This window comes from Salvelinus fontinalis, chromosome 8, assembly GCF_029448725.1.
Source record: "Salvelinus fontinalis isolate EN_2023a chromosome 8, ASM2944872v1, whole genome shotgun sequence".
Taxonomy (NCBI): Eukaryota; Metazoa; Chordata; class Actinopteri; order Salmoniformes; family Salmonidae; genus Salvelinus; species Salvelinus fontinalis.
The window spans coordinates 30,612,490-30,631,530 of NC_074672.1; the positions used below are offsets into that span (position 1 = coordinate 30,612,490).

At 42.7% G+C, this 19,041-nt stretch overlaps 1 protein-coding gene across 2 annotated transcripts in view; it reads right to left on the reverse strand.

The window, feature by feature from the left end:
- The window catches only part of LOC129861088 (metabotropic glutamate receptor 7-like), a 120,107-nt gene that overhangs the window by 57,913 nt on the left and 43,153 nt on the right, over window positions 1–19,041 (reverse strand). The window contains exons 3-7 of one of the 2 annotated variants that reach the window (XM_055932199.1): window positions 10,503–10,638; window positions 9,650–9,804; window positions 6,408–6,545; window positions 4,085–4,147; window positions 3,775–3,975 (exon numbers count right to left, since the gene is read on the reverse strand). In XM_055932199.1, coding sequence (XP_055788174.1) covers window positions 3,775–3,975; window positions 4,085–4,147; window positions 6,408–6,545; window positions 9,650–9,804; window positions 10,503–10,638 — 693 coding nt within the window. The remainder of the gene's footprint in view (window positions 1–3,774; window positions 3,976–4,084; window positions 4,148–6,407; window positions 6,546–9,649; window positions 9,805–10,502; window positions 10,639–19,041) is intronic. The other variant, XM_055932200.1, reaches the window with a different exon arrangement.

Genomic DNA, 19,041 nt, shown 5'->3' on the forward strand with positions numbered 1-19,041 from the left:
AATAAGTAGAATTTGTTTTAAAAAATAGTTAAAAAATAGTCTCCACACCTTCATATTGGATTTTCAACATTGCAGAACCAATTGTATTTTTGTAAACTTAAGTAATTTACACAATAAAGACAAATGGCATGGATTTTTTTTTTGACATGCCGGAGCTAGTACATGGTTTCACAGACTTTGGCCAAGATAACTGTAGACAAACAGTTATTATAGCCATCAATGAGCTTGCTGCACCTTTCTCCTGGCAATTTGGCCCACTTTTCAGCAGAAAACTGCTCTAATTCTTCAATATTTGAGGGGTGCTCTCCACCAACGCTGTTTTCAGATCTCGCTTAGGTTCTGGATGTGATTCAGGTCTGGACTCTGTGCTGGCCACTGCAGAACAGTCCAGCATCTTTTCTTGAACCTTTCCTGGGTTTTTTTGTGTGTTTTTGGGATTGTTGTCCTGCTGGAAGACCCACAACCTTCAATGGATACACAGTTTTTAGACACGGGTTGAACACTGTTCTCCAATATATTTGATTATATGCTGATTTCATGATGCCTCATACATTTTCAGGAGCCCCCAGTACCAGAGGCCACAAAGCAACCCCACAGCATTATCAAACCTCCCCCATGTTTGACTGAGGGTGTTCTTTTCATTGAATGCTTCATTTGGTCATCAGTAAACACAGTACTGATCAGTATTGGCAAAGATTAAAGCTCTAATTTTGTTTAATTGGTCCAAAGAACATTTTCCCAGGATTTAAGCTTATTTAGGTTTGTTTTTGAGAATTTCAACCAGGCTTTCTTGTCTCTCCTTCAGCAGTGGGGACTTCCTATGAGGAAGTCCCAGAGAATCAATTGTCTCTTTTGATGTGACATAGAGCACTATACAACACACAGTAAGGTCGATGGCCCTCATCCAGCCATTGTTAGAGAGACTGTATTACTCCTTCAGTTTAACACCTTGGCAGTAAATACAATAATTCAAAGGCATAGGAGATACCTTTTTTTATATAGGACGGGGGGGGACTCAGATCAGCTGTGGAATGGGAATTGACTGTAGTAATAGCTCTATAAAATGTGTTAAAGGAAAAGGACCAATAACACCTGTCCAAAATTATTTTGGGGGACATGTTACCTTTGTGTTTGTGTAGGACATAGTCTTTGTGAGATACAGACTGCACATCTCTTTCCTTTTAGTTTAGGCACTTTTTGTTTCAGTAGGGACTGTCAGCTGCCTAGATGCCAGTTTTTTTCCCCCCAAGGACATTTGTCATTGAACATTCTACTAAATAGCAAGACAAAAATCTCCCCTCATACAGCAAGCAGAGAGATGACAGGAAGTAAAACAAGCTTATTTAGATGCACCATACATACAGGAAGAGACCTAAAGGATGCAGAACTCTCATGGGAGGACCCAAACCCGACACTCAAAGTTTGTATGACCATCAAAGTCAATAAGTTGCTTAAGGTTTCTCGATAAGATTCCTGTGCATTAGTCATACACAATTCACTACCTTAAACAGCTTTTGAAATGCCAGTGTTAATGGTCTGCAAGGTGTATTAGAAAAGCTCATTTGGGTTCAGACGAGGGGAGTTAATTCCCTGAATAACCCAGGTGAAGTCACTGAAACAACTTTCACTTTGTGTGTGCAGAATATGAATAGGTTGTCTAGGGCCCCATTCAGCCCTATCTGAACTGTGTGCAATACACATGAGACTAGCAGGACCATTAGTGTCGATGCATTGTACATAACAATACATGACTTGAACACTTCCCATCCTTTCCTCCCTCACATACAGTATATTGGGGAAGCCTGCTGACCAGGTTCATGCCTGGACATTTTGCAGATAAACAATGGTTTGTGTCAAGACAATTTATTGTCAGTTGTCATAAGATAACATCAGCTGTCATGAATGTTAAGGACATCAGTATTATGCCAATATTATGACACAACTATGTAGCCCTTAAGACAACAGACTCATGTAAAGTGTTACATTTCCAATACTTGCACTAAACATATGGCTGCAGAATGGCAGAATCCTCTTTACTAGGAAACTGAAACAAAAACACACACACAGCTGTGGTAGTCAACAATCTGCCACTTCTTCTTCCAACAGACAGAGAATAGAGTTGTTGACATACTGTATCTTGTTGTTGACAAAGTGTTGACATAGTACAGTGTAAGCAGTGGGTATGACAGGACTACAAGACTGTCTTGTTCTACGCCCATGGAAATAAAAAGAATCACACACACACCGATTAACACACACACACACACACACAAACACTCACAGTCTGTCAGTAAGCAAACAATTAAGCAGTGTGGCTCTCCATGCAGATAGAAAGACATTACAAACGCCATTCTATTTTATATTTCACGTTATTTCCAAGGGAACAAAATGATCTGTGTGGACAGCTTTGTGTGAGCGCTGTATGAGATGAAAGATTCATACGTTCGCATGGGGCTCTGAACTAAGACATGACAAAAGTGCACTGCTGCTGTGCTGTTTCGAGCAGTGTGGGTGGACTGGGGGCTCCACTGCTGCGCTTCTCTTGTTTCATTATTCTTCTTCTTTCACTCTCTTCAGCTCTGTGTCTCAAGCACCGTGGAGAGAGCAACAAATACGGCACACATGGACACACAAATGTATATGCACATGCACACGCACACAAGCATCAGTCGCACGTGCACACGCACAAGCACACATAAACACAGTCCAGACAGGATGCAGTAAAGAACAAAGAGATATGTCTGTCAAAGCTATGGGAGTACTAATGTTGGCTTACAAGTACAAGGGTTAGTGAATCTGAATACTGAATCAGCCGGGGTAGACCGGGCAATGGCTAATTTAGTGAGCCGAGCATTCCTCTGTGACAGTGTTATTGCAAGTGCATAGCAGGTACTGTATAGGTTCAGAAAGAGTGCAACAAAATACAGCAACAGCTTGTTAGCCTTTTCTGAATGCTGTGAGAAACACTTATTAATTGTTGTACATTTGCATGAATTGTGCCCCCGCATGAATTGTGATAAATACCAACTGGAGATAAGTTGGCAGCTACAAAGGCTTTTCTAAATTCTTTCTGAGACCAAAAGAAAATATTAGCCTTCAGACCTTGCATAAGTCTCTTCTAGAAATGGTTATGCCACGTAGTATTGTATTTTTATTTCACCCATTTCACCTAGAAACAACACATACTTGAGAAATACCAATTTACCATCTCCCAGGCAAGGTTTCTCATACTTATACAACACCATCCCTACTGTACACCCTCCAAACATGCCTCCATTCAATTAAACTAAATTCAATAAACTTTATTCATTCCCATGGAGAAATTATTGTTCCATAGAATTTGATTTAGTAGAATGGACAAAGAGAGTTGGACATTCCACGATTTGGAGAATTTACAGTATGTGGTCCGCTGGCACTTTCATTTATCATGTTTAATGAATTGTTGCTCAACACATCACACATAGGAGAATCTAGTGCCTCTAGTGACTGCATGTTCAGAAATTAAATGACAAATTCTATTGTGCTGCCATATTTGGTGGACTGAGAAAACATGTGGATTTTAAAGCAATGTCCACTCTATCCCTTTACTGTCCATGCTTCTATCTTACCTCTCACCTGTCCTTGTTTAATTGTATTTGCACAAAACAAATTACACTGGAACACAAGTTTTTTCTACAAAGAAAAATATGTACTTATATGAAACTTGCGGCATTTCACTTTGCCCATATGTTTAATGAGGATGCACAAATAAACATGGTCAGGGGATGTACTGACCGTTGAAGCTGGCGTTGCGTATGTACTTGAGCAGAGTCTTTCCCTCGGCTGCCTCCATCACAGGGCAGATGCCAGAGTGCTCAGGACACAGGTCTCTCTGCATGTTGTGGAGGGCGTGAGCCATTGCATACACCGCGTCTATCACAAACTGCACCTTCCCCTCCTGCTCGTACTTTGAGTCTATTCCGATCCGCTCCTGGCCTGAGGGACAAGACAGTGGAGAGAGGAGAGGGCATATGTAATACATGCCATTGAGGAGACGCTTTTATCCAAAGCGACTTACAGTCATGCGTGCAGACATTTTACGTACGGGTGGTCCCGGGAATCGAACCCACTATCCTGGCGTTGCAAGTGCCATGCTCTACCAATTGAGCTACAGAGGACCAAAGAAAAAGGACAAGAAAAGGACAGTCACACACTGTGAATTAGTCACCCTGTTCATATACTGTAGCACGGCATGGGTCATAGTCCTGCAGAGTCCTGTTGTAGAAGTGTAAAACAAGAAGTGCTAGCCAAGGAGGAGACAACCAGGTATAAATTAATACCATATGTACATATGCATATATTTCATAGTGAAGTCAGGCCGCTATGGGCCCTATATATTTGTATCACATTTGTCCCATTTTAAGAGTGTTCAAGGCCTTGACGAGCTTCTAGAGCACGTGTCAAAGTCATTCCACGGAGGGCCGAGTGTCTGCGGGTTTTCGCTCCTCCCTTGTACTTGATTGATGAATTAAGGTCACTAATTAGTAAGTAACTCCCCTCACCTGGTTGTCTAGGTCTTAAAACCAAAAATCAGCAGACACTAGGCCCTCCATGGAATGAGTTTGACAGCCCTGGACTAGAGGCATCTCCTAGCACTGATGGCAGCACCATGTTCTATTACGGTCTCTTCCCTTTCCCTATGGATTATTTTGGAGGCATTTTCATTTCACTGGTGATACCCTGACTGAATGTCTAATGAATGGCTTCAGGTTGGTAGGGGATCTCTTCGCTCTCTCACACACACTTCGTTTAGGTGGGGATCCTTTGACTGCGGTATTTTGCACATTTTCAAAGTGCTAATGTGAACAGGTTCTATCATTAAGCGTGGCATATGGACGCTGAATCTATTCATTTGAAAGACGCAGGTAGTAATGAACAAGGATGCATTAACAGGAAAGCAGCTCGTCAACACAGTGCAAAATAACAGATGAATGGGGCGCTATACAGCACTGTGGGGAAAGCTGCTAGAGTGCAAGGAGATTACTGTGTGATGTTCACATTTAAGTACCAAATAAAGACTCCCAGTTCACATTGCAAACTTGAGAAGAAGGAAAAAAGGCAGGCTGTGTGGCCATGACGAATATGACTACAACGTGGGAGACTGGCACAAGCTGAAGGAGGTCAAAAGTAATAAGTGTTGACATTTTCTCCAGTTTCTCTCCTTTCAACATACATGTCAGCCCACACATAACCTTTCCTGTTTTCCAGAGCAGTGAGTAGAGTACTGAACGCATAAGCTTTGAATGCAAAAAAATAACCTTCCCCTTAGTACCTGACATTCATAAATATGGATATGGATCGGCTTGGTTAGATGGAGAAATGGAAGCAGCTCTACACCGACCTTTTTGTGTCTTTGTACAATGCTTATACGCTTTGTTGATATTCTACATACATTTTTTATGTGGTTTAGTAAGTGCAAGGATCTGAAGCATGTGGCACATAAAGAAATTATGAAAGACGGTATATATAAGATATTATACCAACAACTCCTTGTCACTCTAATTGCTATAGCTAGCTACTGTATGGTCAGCGAGAGTACAAGGACCTACAGTACATCTCAGCCATAAGCCATATAAAATATATCAATCCCTGTCACTAGCATTGACTCAGTGACATTGTATATCTTCGCCCTTTGCTGGCATACCTATAGGATAGAAAGTATCCACCACAGTAAGCAACACTTCCACACTATCAATACTCCCAAGTCCCAACACACCTCATTGCAAATAATGCTTGCAGCGAGATCAAAACATTGTCAGTAATAAAGCTCTTTGGGAGCATCAATAGTGAGCTACTGTAGCAGAGCTTTACTTACTTTCAACATTTCTGTGTAGTTCCTCTGCTCAGCACCTCTCCAAATGGAATGCATGTTTGCTCTACTACCTACTTAGCATACATATCACAGCTTAGCACTGCTGGCCTGATGCCATTACCCAGCTGGGCACAACTTTACTATCCCAGTATGACCAGCTATTTACATTATCCAGCGGACTACACCTCAGAGTCCTCATTTGTAAAGATGTGTACTACCATTATCTTAAGATACCTATAAAAAATAATCCTGCAGCAACAGGAAGTGTGAATTTATACGTGGATTATAATTCATGGATATTTTTGTAGGGGATGATCTATTTTTCTTAAGGGAATATCAAGTCTGACATTTCTAAGTGGAACTTCAGAAGCCTTTTTAAACTTCATATTTCCCGCATTGCAGGAAGGTTCACCTGCAACAGGGTGATCAAATGTAGATCCTACATCGGTATTCTTTTCATAGTGCACCATTGCCAATAGTAATGGCCCCTCCCACAAACAAACAAACATGAAAAAACTAAACCACATAACCAAACAAATCTCTGTTGGCTACCTACCTGTGCATTTCCTGCTGGTGTCTTCTCTTTTGGAAGAACTAAGGAGCCTGCAGTCAAAGTTCTCCTCCCAGAACTCGGCGAACCACACGTTCCGGCGATTATTCTCCAGGGTGAGCGAGGTGAAGTATTCATCAAACCCTGGAGAATCGAAAAAGAAAAGAGAATTCTTCAGATCTGCACCAATTACCAACAGAACCCAACCTAGGAGAAAATGATGCGAGACTTGGGCAGTGTTGCTGCAGCTGCAGCGCGGTGCTGTCCTGGCATTTAGGAGTTGTATTAGTCTCATAGCTACGAAGTACAAATAAACCACTCTTTATCAAGTTTTGACCACTGCAGTTCCTGTGTACCACATGGATCTTTAATCAGGGCTTTCATCTTGGAAATTACATTAACATGACATTAATTAAAAAGCAGGATGCATAATAAACAAGACAATAGTAAACATGTCGTCCTCCACGAATGATTCAGCACCCACCTTGGGCCAATTGATATATTGCGTGTGACTAGCACATTTCAGTTATTGTGTGTGACCACAGATTATCCATTATATTTACCAGATACTCAAGTGGCAGGTCTAACAATGAAAATAAATGGCTTAAAATATGGAAGGCTGTAGTTAGTCTGGGTACCATTCTCTCAAGCTAATCCCCTCTCTGTACTCCATGTCATGTGCCAAATACTCTTTGGGAATGACAAGGAGTGGCAAGGAGTGGAATGTTAGCTAAAGAGACTGGTATCCAGACCAGAAGGTGGTCAGGAGGAGGCAATATCAGGTGGGACCATTCTAGCCAATGAGAGGGCAGATACGCGTGTGAAAAACAGGCACAACTCCAATTTTTCCGGGATGTCATGTGTTCATCTCAACATTAACTGTTCAGAGGAAAATGCGTGAATCAGGCCTTCATGGTCGAATTGCTGCAAAGATACCACACCTAAAGGACCCCAATAATAAGAAGAGACTTGATTGGGCCAAGAAACACGAGCAATGGACATTAGACCGGTGGAAATCTGTCCTTTAGTCTGATGAGTCCAAATTTGAGATTTTGTGTCTTTGTGAGATGCAGAGTAGGTGAACGGATGATCTCTGCTAGTGTGTTTCCCACCGTGAAGCATGGAGGTGGAGGTGTAATGATGTGGGGGTGCATTGCTGGTGACACTGTCTGTGATTTATTTAGAATTCAAGGCATACTTAACCAGCATGGCTAACACAGCATTCTGCAGCGATATGCCAACCCATCTGCGGTTAGTGGGACTATCATTTGTATTTCAACAGGACAATGACCCACCACACCTCCAGGCTGTGTAAGGGCTATTTGACCAAAAAGGAGAGTAATGGAGTGCTGCATCAGATGACTTGGCCTCCACAATCACCCGACATCAACCCAATTGAGAGGGTTTGGGATGAGTTGGAACACAGAGTGAAGGATGGTGGACGATCAGTCCTTGCATCCATACTGTAGCATTGTCTATTAATCTGAGAGTGGTTACATTTCTCCAGGCGCATCCCTCAGCTTTTTACCTAAACAGAGGCGGGGCGACCGTTTTGTTATTGTTTCATCTGTGGATTTTCCCTTTAAACAGCTGCATATTATCAAAACATCAAAGTGTCCCCAACAAAAAGGTAGACACAAGTCCTATAGCAACTGCAGCATATGGCATCCATTTTTCACATGTAAATAGCACTTTTCGGTAGTGCTCCAAGCATACCATTCCATGAGCGCCGCATTCATTTTTCATCTCGAATCAATGAGCACAATCAGTCCTCCATGACAACAAAATCATAAACAACAGAGTGGGGCTGGCTAATAAGTCCTTAGTTTTGGGGTCAAGCTCAGGTAAAACAATTTGGCTTGTCTATACTTCCATATTTCCAAGTCCTATTCACGAAGATCAAGGGGTATAACATTATTTGGAATGACTGGAATTCTGATAGACTTTGATTTTTAATGTAAAGATATAATTTAATCGTATTATTATATGTAGTAGAAAGAGATAGGTGAGAAGAAGCCTACATAACCAACCCAATAAGTAAAATGTAACATCCATATATGGCCAGCTATGTAAACTTTAACATTGATTTATTCTGCAATAGATGTTGTTCAATTGGTAACATACAGTTTTGTCTTCTCCTAATGCCTCTTAAGGGGAAAGTAATCTAAAAGTAATGGAATATAATCAGATTACGTTACTGAGTTTGGGTAATCCAAAAGTTACTTAACTAATTACAATTTTGGACAGGTAACTGTAACGGATTCCATTTAGAAAGTAACCTACCCAACCCTGGTCCTACTTAGCAGAACACTCGTAACAACCCACAGTCAGCGCTACGAAACATCTACTCAATCAAATAAGCCACACATAGCAAATAAGCCATTACATTTTTTGTTGACCAAATTCGACACTCTCCCATTGACTTCCATACAATAACTTCTCGCTTGGTGAGCGGAAAAAAATGAAAAACGGCATTTGCTGGAGAAGACAGATTTTGGCCCAGTTATCCTTATCGCTTCGCCTCTTCCTCTCTGGTGAGACTCACAAATGTCAGTTAATTACTATAACTCCTTTCTTGGGCCAATCAGTGTAATTTTGTAAATGACAGATTTCTATGGCAAGACGCATCATTCACCCAAGTTTCATCAAAATCGGGCCATATTTTGATGAATTTTTATTGAACTCTTGTTTTAAAACTTATACTGTGTGAAAATGAATGAATAAACAATGCGGTCTATAGATAAGCAGTATTAATAATAATGGATAACAAGCACAAAGACAGGGTTTGGGTTGATGTATCATCTCCAGCTGTGACGTACTCAAGGTCCAAATCTCTACACAGGTTTCTGCTCTCTCACACAGTCAGTTTTATCATCAGAAGCACTGTGACAAGAGATGATGACTAATCATGACTCAGCTGAATTTCTTCTGAAAGGGACGTCATGATGCATGCTGGTTTAATATACTCATCTTGCCATCTATTGTCCTGACTAGATCACTCTAATTAAAAAAAGCTTTACAAAATTCCACACTTCACTTTCCACCTAGGCCCCAGATTGTAATGATGAGTGGCTATCATCACAGTGACACTGAGTGGAACTGCTAAATAAGTCATTGCTGACTGGTAAAACAGTGTGTGTGTGTGTGTGTGTGTGTGTGTGTGTGTGTGTGTGTGTGTGTGTGTGTGTGTGTGTGTGTGTGTGTGTGTGTGTGTGTGTGTGTGTGTGTGTGTGTGTGTGTACCATTACCTTTAATAGATGAGCGTTTGGGCAGTATAGTGACTGCTCCCACTGCCACGTCCTCCAACTGGTGTATTGGGCTGGTCTTCGCCCCCCAACTGTCCGACCCAATCCACAGGAAATGGCCCACCTGATTGGCTCTCTTGGTGGCATTGAGAAGTCCCCTGCAAGGGCAGCCATGTGGGAATTAGGAGAAAGCAGAAGGGATACATGCAATCCAAAATCATGGGGAACCTATCAAGCAACCTATCAAGATGCATATCAGTATATTGCAGAAGTTGTGTACTATTTATATCAATGTATATTTAAGTTACACCATGAACCTATTTATATTCACTGTGTTTTAAATCCATTGATGTCAGTGGAGGCTGCTGAAGGGAGGACGGTTCATAGTAATGGCTGGAATGGATTCAATGGGAATTGGATCAAACATGTGGTTCTCATATGATTGATACAATTCCATTGACTCCATTCCGGGCATTACTATAGTTCGTTCTCCCCTCAGCAGTCTCCATTGATTGATGTATAGAAGATATGAAAGGACTTCAAGAGCCCTCTATCTCTCTCCCTTTTTCTCTCCCTCATATTTTCTCCATCTCTCCCTCTTTCTTTTTCTCTTACTATGGTCTGCCTATCCATCCTTCGTTTATTTTATTTTTTTAAAGATCATGTTTCCTCTCAGAAACATATCCCTTGAGGCATTGTAAACTGAACAATATCTCTGCTGCTTTGTTGTGATATTCCACATTCTCGGGTTCCCCTCCCAGGCACCTTTCTGTTTGTGTTATTGGAGGCATGTTTGTGTTTCAGACACCCAGTGCGTTCATAAATGCATTTGGATGCTGTGTACTGCTCTACGCACCGTACGTCTTCTTCACTGGCAAAGATGATGACTCCCCGGGAGTGGGGCGTTTCCAGCAGTTGTTGGATGGCTTCGTCATAATCCTCCAGCTTGGGGTTGTGGGGAATTTTCAAAGACTGAGCGATGCAGATCCCACCTTAAATTCAGAGAGAGAGATACACAGAAAGAAAGAAAGAAAGAAAGAGAAAGATTTACAGACAGATACACAAAAATAAAGAAAGAGAGAAGGAAAGAAAGAGAGAGAAGGAAAGAAAGAGAGAGAGAGAGAGAGAGAGAGAGAGAGAGAGAGAGAGAGAGAGAGAGAGAGAGAGAGAGAGAGAGAGAGAGAGAGATGATGAGCCCTCTGGAACATACATGAACATATACATATTAGAGCTGGGACAATAAACCGAACATTATAAACGGAAAATGTTTGGTTCAACCATTAAACTAGCAGTAGTAGTTTAAAGGATATTTTTTTAAATGGTGGTGCACATGGTTATAAACTTATCTTGCTATTTATCATTATCGCATCAATTCAGGCAATTTATTGCGATGTGTTTTATTGTCCATATCCCCCAGCTCTAATTCAAAACACACAATTAAAACCCTCAAGTCAAGGTTGTGTTAACCTTGACTCTTGGAAATCAGATCCATATGGATATGGAACGCTTTCAAACAAAGTGGTGCTGAAAGGAAGACCCATATTTTTTTGTGTTTTCATCTTCGCTATAGGTATGTGAGAGAGATAGATGACTAAAAAAGACAATGACTGTATACATACTATACATCCCATGTACATTTGAGTCACACGCTGTGAGCTGAGTGGTTTACTGTAAGTGGTACATCACAGTATAACAATTAGCAATTGAAAGGAAAACCCTCACAAATGAATAGTGTGATACATTTCTTAATCGAGGGCTGTGGGTGAAGTCCAACAGAAGACCAATAGGAAACTGCATCATTCTTTTAGAAGGAAGACGTGTAAAGACTTTTCACACTTTGTGAACACAGATGTTTTGAAGTCGTCCCCTCCCCATTGACTTTTCATTTCACATCATTATTAGACACAACACAATGGACAGTCAACCAAGCAGATGTGGAGACAGGCCACACAAACAATGAGGATATTAATATTGACAATGAATCATGTTCAGACAGGTCAGTGCTAATGAGTTTGTGCAGGACGAAAGATACTGACTGATTGCTTCCCTGCGTCGCTAAATACTTATTAGATATTTGGCGAGCCTCCCGTGACAGTCACCTCAGAGATATGGCCAAAACTTAGTTGGCAATTGTCCTTGGGGGAATATTGATTAAGGCAATCATTTAGCTTAATCCATGGTTGTCTGAATCTAAAATGAAGGGCCTGTAATAGGACCTAATTTGCTCCTGTCAAGCATTTAAGGTCATCTTTAAATATCGTCCCATAGCTCTGTGTGAGCTGATGAAAACACTGGTGCTGGAGTAGAGACTGCAGCCACCATTTTGTGAAGAGAGAAAAACAAACATTATTTGTCATCCTCGGGTCACATTCAAGAGCTCATTATCGGAATATAAACATCAAATCGTATCTTTAACAAATAGCTTAATTGTATTCAAGCAGATGTGAGCGCACGGTCCGACCTAGCCATCTAGCGTAAACAGACATTACACCTGAAGACACATGATAACTGGAGCTACATGACGAGCGGCAGGCAGGTTTGGTCCTGAGTCGACACTCAGGCTTCTCTATCAAAACTAATTAAAATATCTCCTGCTCAAGCACTCCTAATACCAGATAACCTTTGCAACATTGGGTTGGTTTCCCTGAGTAGACCAAGACATTGGAGGAATCAACTAATTGGCTGTCTGCTCAGGCTCATTACTTTGATATAAACAACTTTTAGCTGGCAGAGTAGAAAACACAACTCCAGACCCTGTTTACTGGGCTACAGCTAAAGACAGCTCCATCTAAATGACTCTTTCCGAGTTCTCCCCCTCTCCTCCATCCCCCTTTCACCATCCCAAAAAGCAGCAGCCACATCTCTACAAAGACAGTGAGGATGGCTCCTGTAATCCTCCTTAAGTGGACAGAACACAAAAGCTGAGCTCCTTTCTCTGGCGGCTGGTCTGTTAAATGCTTGAGGATTGGGCTCTCCTGTTAAAATGAAAAGTGTAGCCTGGTATTGTGGTGTATCTGTGGAGCTGTAGCAGCAGAGGGAGGCAGCAGCAGCCGGAGGGTCTCATAGGGACACCACTAAAGCTCCATTTCAGCACAGAGATTCCACATGATTCTTCAGGGCTCTGGGAGGACTTATGACACTGCTACGAACAAGGTTTCCTTTTTGGGAAACTCTAATAATGTACTAGGGCTAATTCTTAGAGAGGTATTAGCCACACCTTTTAGCTCTGTGGGCTGTCTATGTGTCTGTCTGTCTGTCTGTCTGTCGGTCGGAGGGTATTATAGGTGATGAGGATTAATCCAACTAAAATGTATCTAGAATTTAGGGTCAAAGAGAAGTCTTATGAAAATATGCTTGTCACTGGCACAGTGTGTATGGTGTATAGGGAAGCAGAGGCCATACCTTGTAGCAGGAAGCTGACAGAGACACGGGACCATGGCAGCCAGTCACTGATGAAGATAAGCAGCCTTTTGAGTGGTTTTGCTTTTGGTTAGTGGAATCTGGAATCCTTGGGACGTCCCTACCTTAAACTCTAATCTTAACCACTACCCTAACCTTAACCCTTACCCGTCCCTAACCCTTAGCTTAACCATTTTAAATGTTTAACTTCAATGGGGTAACGTCACAAGGATTCCAGATAGCACTAACCTTTAAGGGTGGCAGGTAGCTTAGCGGTTAGAGCGTTGGGCCAGTAACCGAAATGGTTGCAGGTTCAAATATCCGAGCTGACAAGGTGAACATTTGTTGATGTGCCCTTCAGCAAGGCCCTTAACCCTAACTTGCTCCAGGGGTGCCGGACTACTATGGCTGACCCTGCAAAACAACACCTATCGTACTACTATGGCTGACCCTGTAAAGCAACACCTATCGTACTACTATGGCTGACCCTGTAAAGCAACACCTATCGTACTACTATGGCTGACCCTGTAAAACAACACCTATCGTACTACCATGTCTGACCCTGTAAAACAACACATTTTACTACACCTATCCGGTGTACTGTACGTCACAATAATTATTATTATTAAAAAAAATGACCAGGCTGGAATATTCTGTGAGGACTAGCCTGCCTGAAGGCTGCAGACTGGCTATGTGCTGTGAAACTGAGGCTAAATTATTGAATGACTGCAGAATTCCTTGTCAGTCAGTCAAGATGAGAACACCAGGCAGGCAGAGCCATCAGAGCCTGGAGTCTAGTGCTGTGGGTTTGAGTGTCTTCACCTGCCGCTGGCAGAGTGTCTGTTCTCTGGGCATGAAAGAAAGAGCTCTCTATTTACACAGGCAGCCAAAGAGCAGTCCACTGGCAGCCAAAGAGCAGTCCACTGTCTCTGTTAGGAAAAAAATGAGAACTCTGAGAGATAAATGCAAGGGGTATCATAGAGGGGGAGTGTTTTACTCCTCACACTGCTCTGTGTGGAGTATTCAAATCTTATACAGAGGCAATTCTAACATAGAACATCAAACATAGTTTTAATACAACAGTCTAAAAGTATTGGGTAAGAATGTGCTTTTCGTGAAATTAACATCCTGGGACGTGCACAATATTTAATTTGTAGCTTCAGACCTACTGCTCGGTATCTACATTAAACATTCTCCCCCCTTCAACTCAGTGATCCACATGTCCCAGCTTGATTAATATATCACAGATAAAATAATGATGATTTAATTCATCAGGCTCCTGCTAGTCCTAGGCTGATGGTCCTAGGCTGATGAGTCTAAGTGCCACGGGTCGTGTGCTACATTAACAGCTTCCATTATTCATCCCCATATCCCGGAGATTCCCAAAATGCACTCCAGGATGTGACGGTGGCGTTTCAGAAATCAGAGTGGTCCCTGATGGGTTCAACCCCTCTTACCCATTCCTCTGTCCCCCCCCACTACCCCACAAAACCCCAATCGTACCATCACTCCACCCCCGAGGGGGATCCATAATGCTCCAATTATATTTATCACCTCTGGAGCAGAGGCAGAACGACGACAGGCTCCCTCCACTGACACTTTCCTCCCCATGCAGCTCAAGTGGGATCCCACAGAAATATAATTCCATTGCTATTCTGTACACATGAAGCCCTTCCTTCCTTATGCCACGTTCCATTCCACTGTCACGTTGTCTCTAGAAGAGAGAGGGGACGGCTGCTGGAGCACACTTTTCCACTTTAGAATGCTCATATTCTGAGAACACATCAAGCTATTGGTCAAATACTAGGGCAAACTAGGTCAGTCACTCCATATGTATAAAGTCAAAATAAAATTCTCTTACATTTTTCCGCTTCAGTCCCTCGGCTAAATATTTGGAGTGCCTTTGACAGGTTTTTCATTGTTCAAACTAATGATATGAAAACCCGGCTGTGGCAGCATACAGCAATTAATTTAAGAATGATGTTTGTGGGAGTATCTAATCCTCAAACGCGCTGCATGAGTTTGTTTATCAAAGAGAAAAAACAAACTCCATTACACTGGACCCAATCCAGACGTACACACCAAGAAAAATACTAACAAGATTCATCGTCCCATGCTCCAATTCTAAAGCAAAGACAACTCATTCAAATGAAACTGCAAGGGTGGAATACTACCAAAACAAGGGAGAAAGAGGAGAGTGGAAAACAGAGCAGATCGATATGAGCTGACCAACACTCTGCTCGGGGTAATGGGCAGCCATATTGCATTAGTCCGGGAGAAGCTTCTCCTTGAAGTGGTGAAGCGAGAATGTTACTAATGCATCTGCCATGTCACTTCCAGAAACATCTGAAGGCCCTACAGATCAACTCAAACAACAAACTGTAGCTGTATCTGGGACTGCATGTTTCTCTTTCAATGTTATTGGAGATATTTCTACTGCACCACTGCTTCAGTGCAAATACAGTATGATGCCTATTCATTTCAATCCAATGCAGCATCTCGTACTGCAAATGACACCTTCTCTAATGTTATGAATATCGAGAGTTATCATTCTGAATTCAAAGTTTTTATCAAAAACACAATGCCTTGGGTGTGCAAGGCTTTCATTGAGGGAAATGATTCCTATTTGATTTGTATGGGGATACAGAAGGGCATTCCCTGACTGCAGCTCTATTGTAATGGATGAGTCAACAAGAACAGCAAGATACATTTCTAACTCCCTCGTCTGTGATGTTTTTACAGTCACAACAATATTATCAACGCAGCGTTTTGCCGAGACAAAAACACCAGTGAAGGAAGTACAACAGACAGAAAACCATCTGGTCATTGCAGACCTACCATGTGCAGACCCACCATGTGAAGACCCACCATGTGCAGACCCACCATGTGAAGACCCACCATGTGAAGACCCACCATGTGCAGACCCACCATGTGCAGACCCACCATGTGAAGACCCACCATGTGAAGACCCACCATGTGCAGACCCACCATGTGAAGACCCACCATGTGCAGACCCACCATGTGAAGACCCACCATGTGCAGACCCACCATGTGCAGACCCACCATGTGCAGACCTACCATGTGCAGACCCACCATGTGCAGACCTACCATGTGCAGACCTACCATGTGCAGACCCACCATGTGAAGACCCACCATGTGCAGACCCACCATGTGCAGACCTACCATGTGCAGACCTACCATGTGCAGACCTACCATGTGCAGACCTACCATGTGCAGACCCACCATGTGCAGACCCATCATGTGCATGTGCAGACCCACCATGTGCAGACCCACCATGTGCAGACCCATCATGTGCAGACCCACCATGTGCATGTGCAGACCCACCATGTGCAGACCCATCATGTGCAGACCCACCATGTGCATGTGCAGACCCACCATGTGCAGACCCATCATGTGCAGACCCACCATGTGCATGTGCAGACCCACCATGTGCAGACCCACTATGTGTAGACCCACCATGTGCAGACCCACCATGTGCAGACCCACCATGTGCAGACCCACCATGTGCAGACCCATCATGTGCAGACCCACCATGTGCATGTGCAGACCCACCATGTGCAGACCTACCATGTGCAGACCCACCATGTGCAGACCCACCATGTGCAGACCCATCATGTGCAGACCCACCATGTGCAGACCCACCATGTGCAGACCCACCATGTGCAGACCCATCATGTGCAGACCCACCATGTGCAGACCTACCATGTGCAGACCTACCATGTGCAGACCCACCATGTGCAGACCCACTATGTGCAGACCTACCATGTGCAGACCTACCATGTGCAGACCCACCATGTGCAGACCTACCATGTGCAGACCCACCATGTGCAGACCCACCATGTGCAGACCCACCATGTGCAGACCCACCATGTGCAGACCCATCATGTGCAGACCCACCATGTGCAGACCTACCATGTGCAGACCAACCATGTGCAGACCAACCATGTGCAGACCCATCATGTGCGTTGGAGGATGTAACACACTGAAATAAAAAATCCTCCAAAGTAACCCACTAAATCATCAGGGCTTTTCTTCCCAATTCCCTCTTAGTGTTCTGCTGAGGCTCATCCTGCAGCTGTTCTCTCCAGCGCCACAACAGCCTCTTAAAGTTTTAACGAGTGATCACACTGCACATGAACAAATTAAATTTTCATGTCCTCCAGACTTCTTATCGTCGCCCATGGGATATCAGAGACGGAAAAGGAAGTGAGACATCCCACTCCCTCATTTTTCTGTTTCAATGGAAGTCAATCAACTAAGTAGACCAGACCAAGCTCTGTCTATGGGAGAGCCACTCCCTAAAGTAGACAGGAAGTTGCCAATTTTATTAAATGGTAAACGGCCTGAGTGAACTACTATCTCTTAATGTATCCACCATCTTTAAGGATATCATTAGCTCTCGCCCTTTCCTCTACACTAGCATCACTCCTCAGTACCGATGCTCAGGATTGGTTGACAGGGGTCTAGCTAGTAGCTGCAGATTACAGGAAAATAGTTGGGATCTGTAAAGGTTAAGGCAGAGATCTGTATATAATGACGAGATGCTGGGAAAAAACTGGTTGAATAAACGTTGTTGCCACGTAATTTCAACCAAAAAATGTAATTGACAACTCAACAAAATGTAAATCAAAACCAGATGTTGAAACTAAGTCTGTGCCCAGTGGCTCACGTTTCCTTCTTAACAATGGGAGTCGTTGTCCCAAAGCCAGAAAGGCAGGCCTGCATATTAAGCCCATAGAAACGCATTGGGATTATTTTTTACAGATTTTTGCGAAAGATAACCCTTCCTGCTTCGCCTCTTCCTCTCTTGTCAAGGTGAGAATCAGGAAGTCACCTTGGTTCCCTAGGTACAGTAGTATTGCCAGGGGAGGAGTTGTATGAATGCTGAAGCGTAGATCACGGAATGTAATTTCCTGGGCCAGATGATGAAGTAGGTAATCCTTTCTTAAAGCAGCGCCTTTGTTGCTGGGATGGAAATGGAATTGAGACACAACAGATATTGCCAGCACCCACAGAACAAACTCTTATATTCTTAGATCATATTTTACTCAGGGTCACTCACAGAGCTGAAAGTCACTCACAGTACTAGAAGTCACTATGATAATTGTTGTCAATACATTTATTAATTTATTACAAAATATAATTGTCTATGTAGTCTCAGCATGGAATTTACAGCAATTTGTTGGTCCATAGTGAGCCCCAGATGGACAAAACAGCCTCAATCCCTCTCTCTCTACCTCCCTGTCACGATCGTCGTAAGAACATTCGCACCAAAGCGCAGCGTGAAATCGGTTCGACTTTTTCATTATAAGTGAACCGCAAAACAAAACAATAAAGGATAAACGACACGTGAAGCAATGGAGTGCTCACAGGCAACTACACATAAACAAGATCCCACAAAAACCAGTGGGGAAATGGCTGCCTAAATATGATCCCCAATCAGAGACAACGCTAAACAGCTGCCTCTGATTGGGAACCATACCAGGCCAACATAGAAATAAAACAACCTAGAGTACCCACCCTAGTCACAACCCGACCTAACCAAAATAGAGAATAAAAAAGGCTCTCTATGGTCAGGGTGTGACTCTCTCTCTCTCTCTCTCTCTCTCTCTCTCTCTCTCTCTCTCTCTCTCTCTCTCTCTCTCTCTCTCTCTCTCTCTCTCTCGCTCTCTCTCTCTCTCGCTCTCAATTCAATTCAATTCAAGGGGCTTTATTGGCATGGGAAACATGTGTTAACATTGCCAAAGCAAGTGAGGTAGATAATATACAAAAGTCAAATAAACAATAAAAAATGAACAGTAAACATTACACATACAGAAGTTTCAAAACAATAAAGACATTACAAATGTCATATTATATATATATGCAGTGTTGTAACAATGTACAAATGGTTAAAGCACACAAGTTAAAGTAAATAAACATAAATATGGGTTGTATTTACAATGGTGTTTGTTCTTCACTGGTTGCCCTTTTCT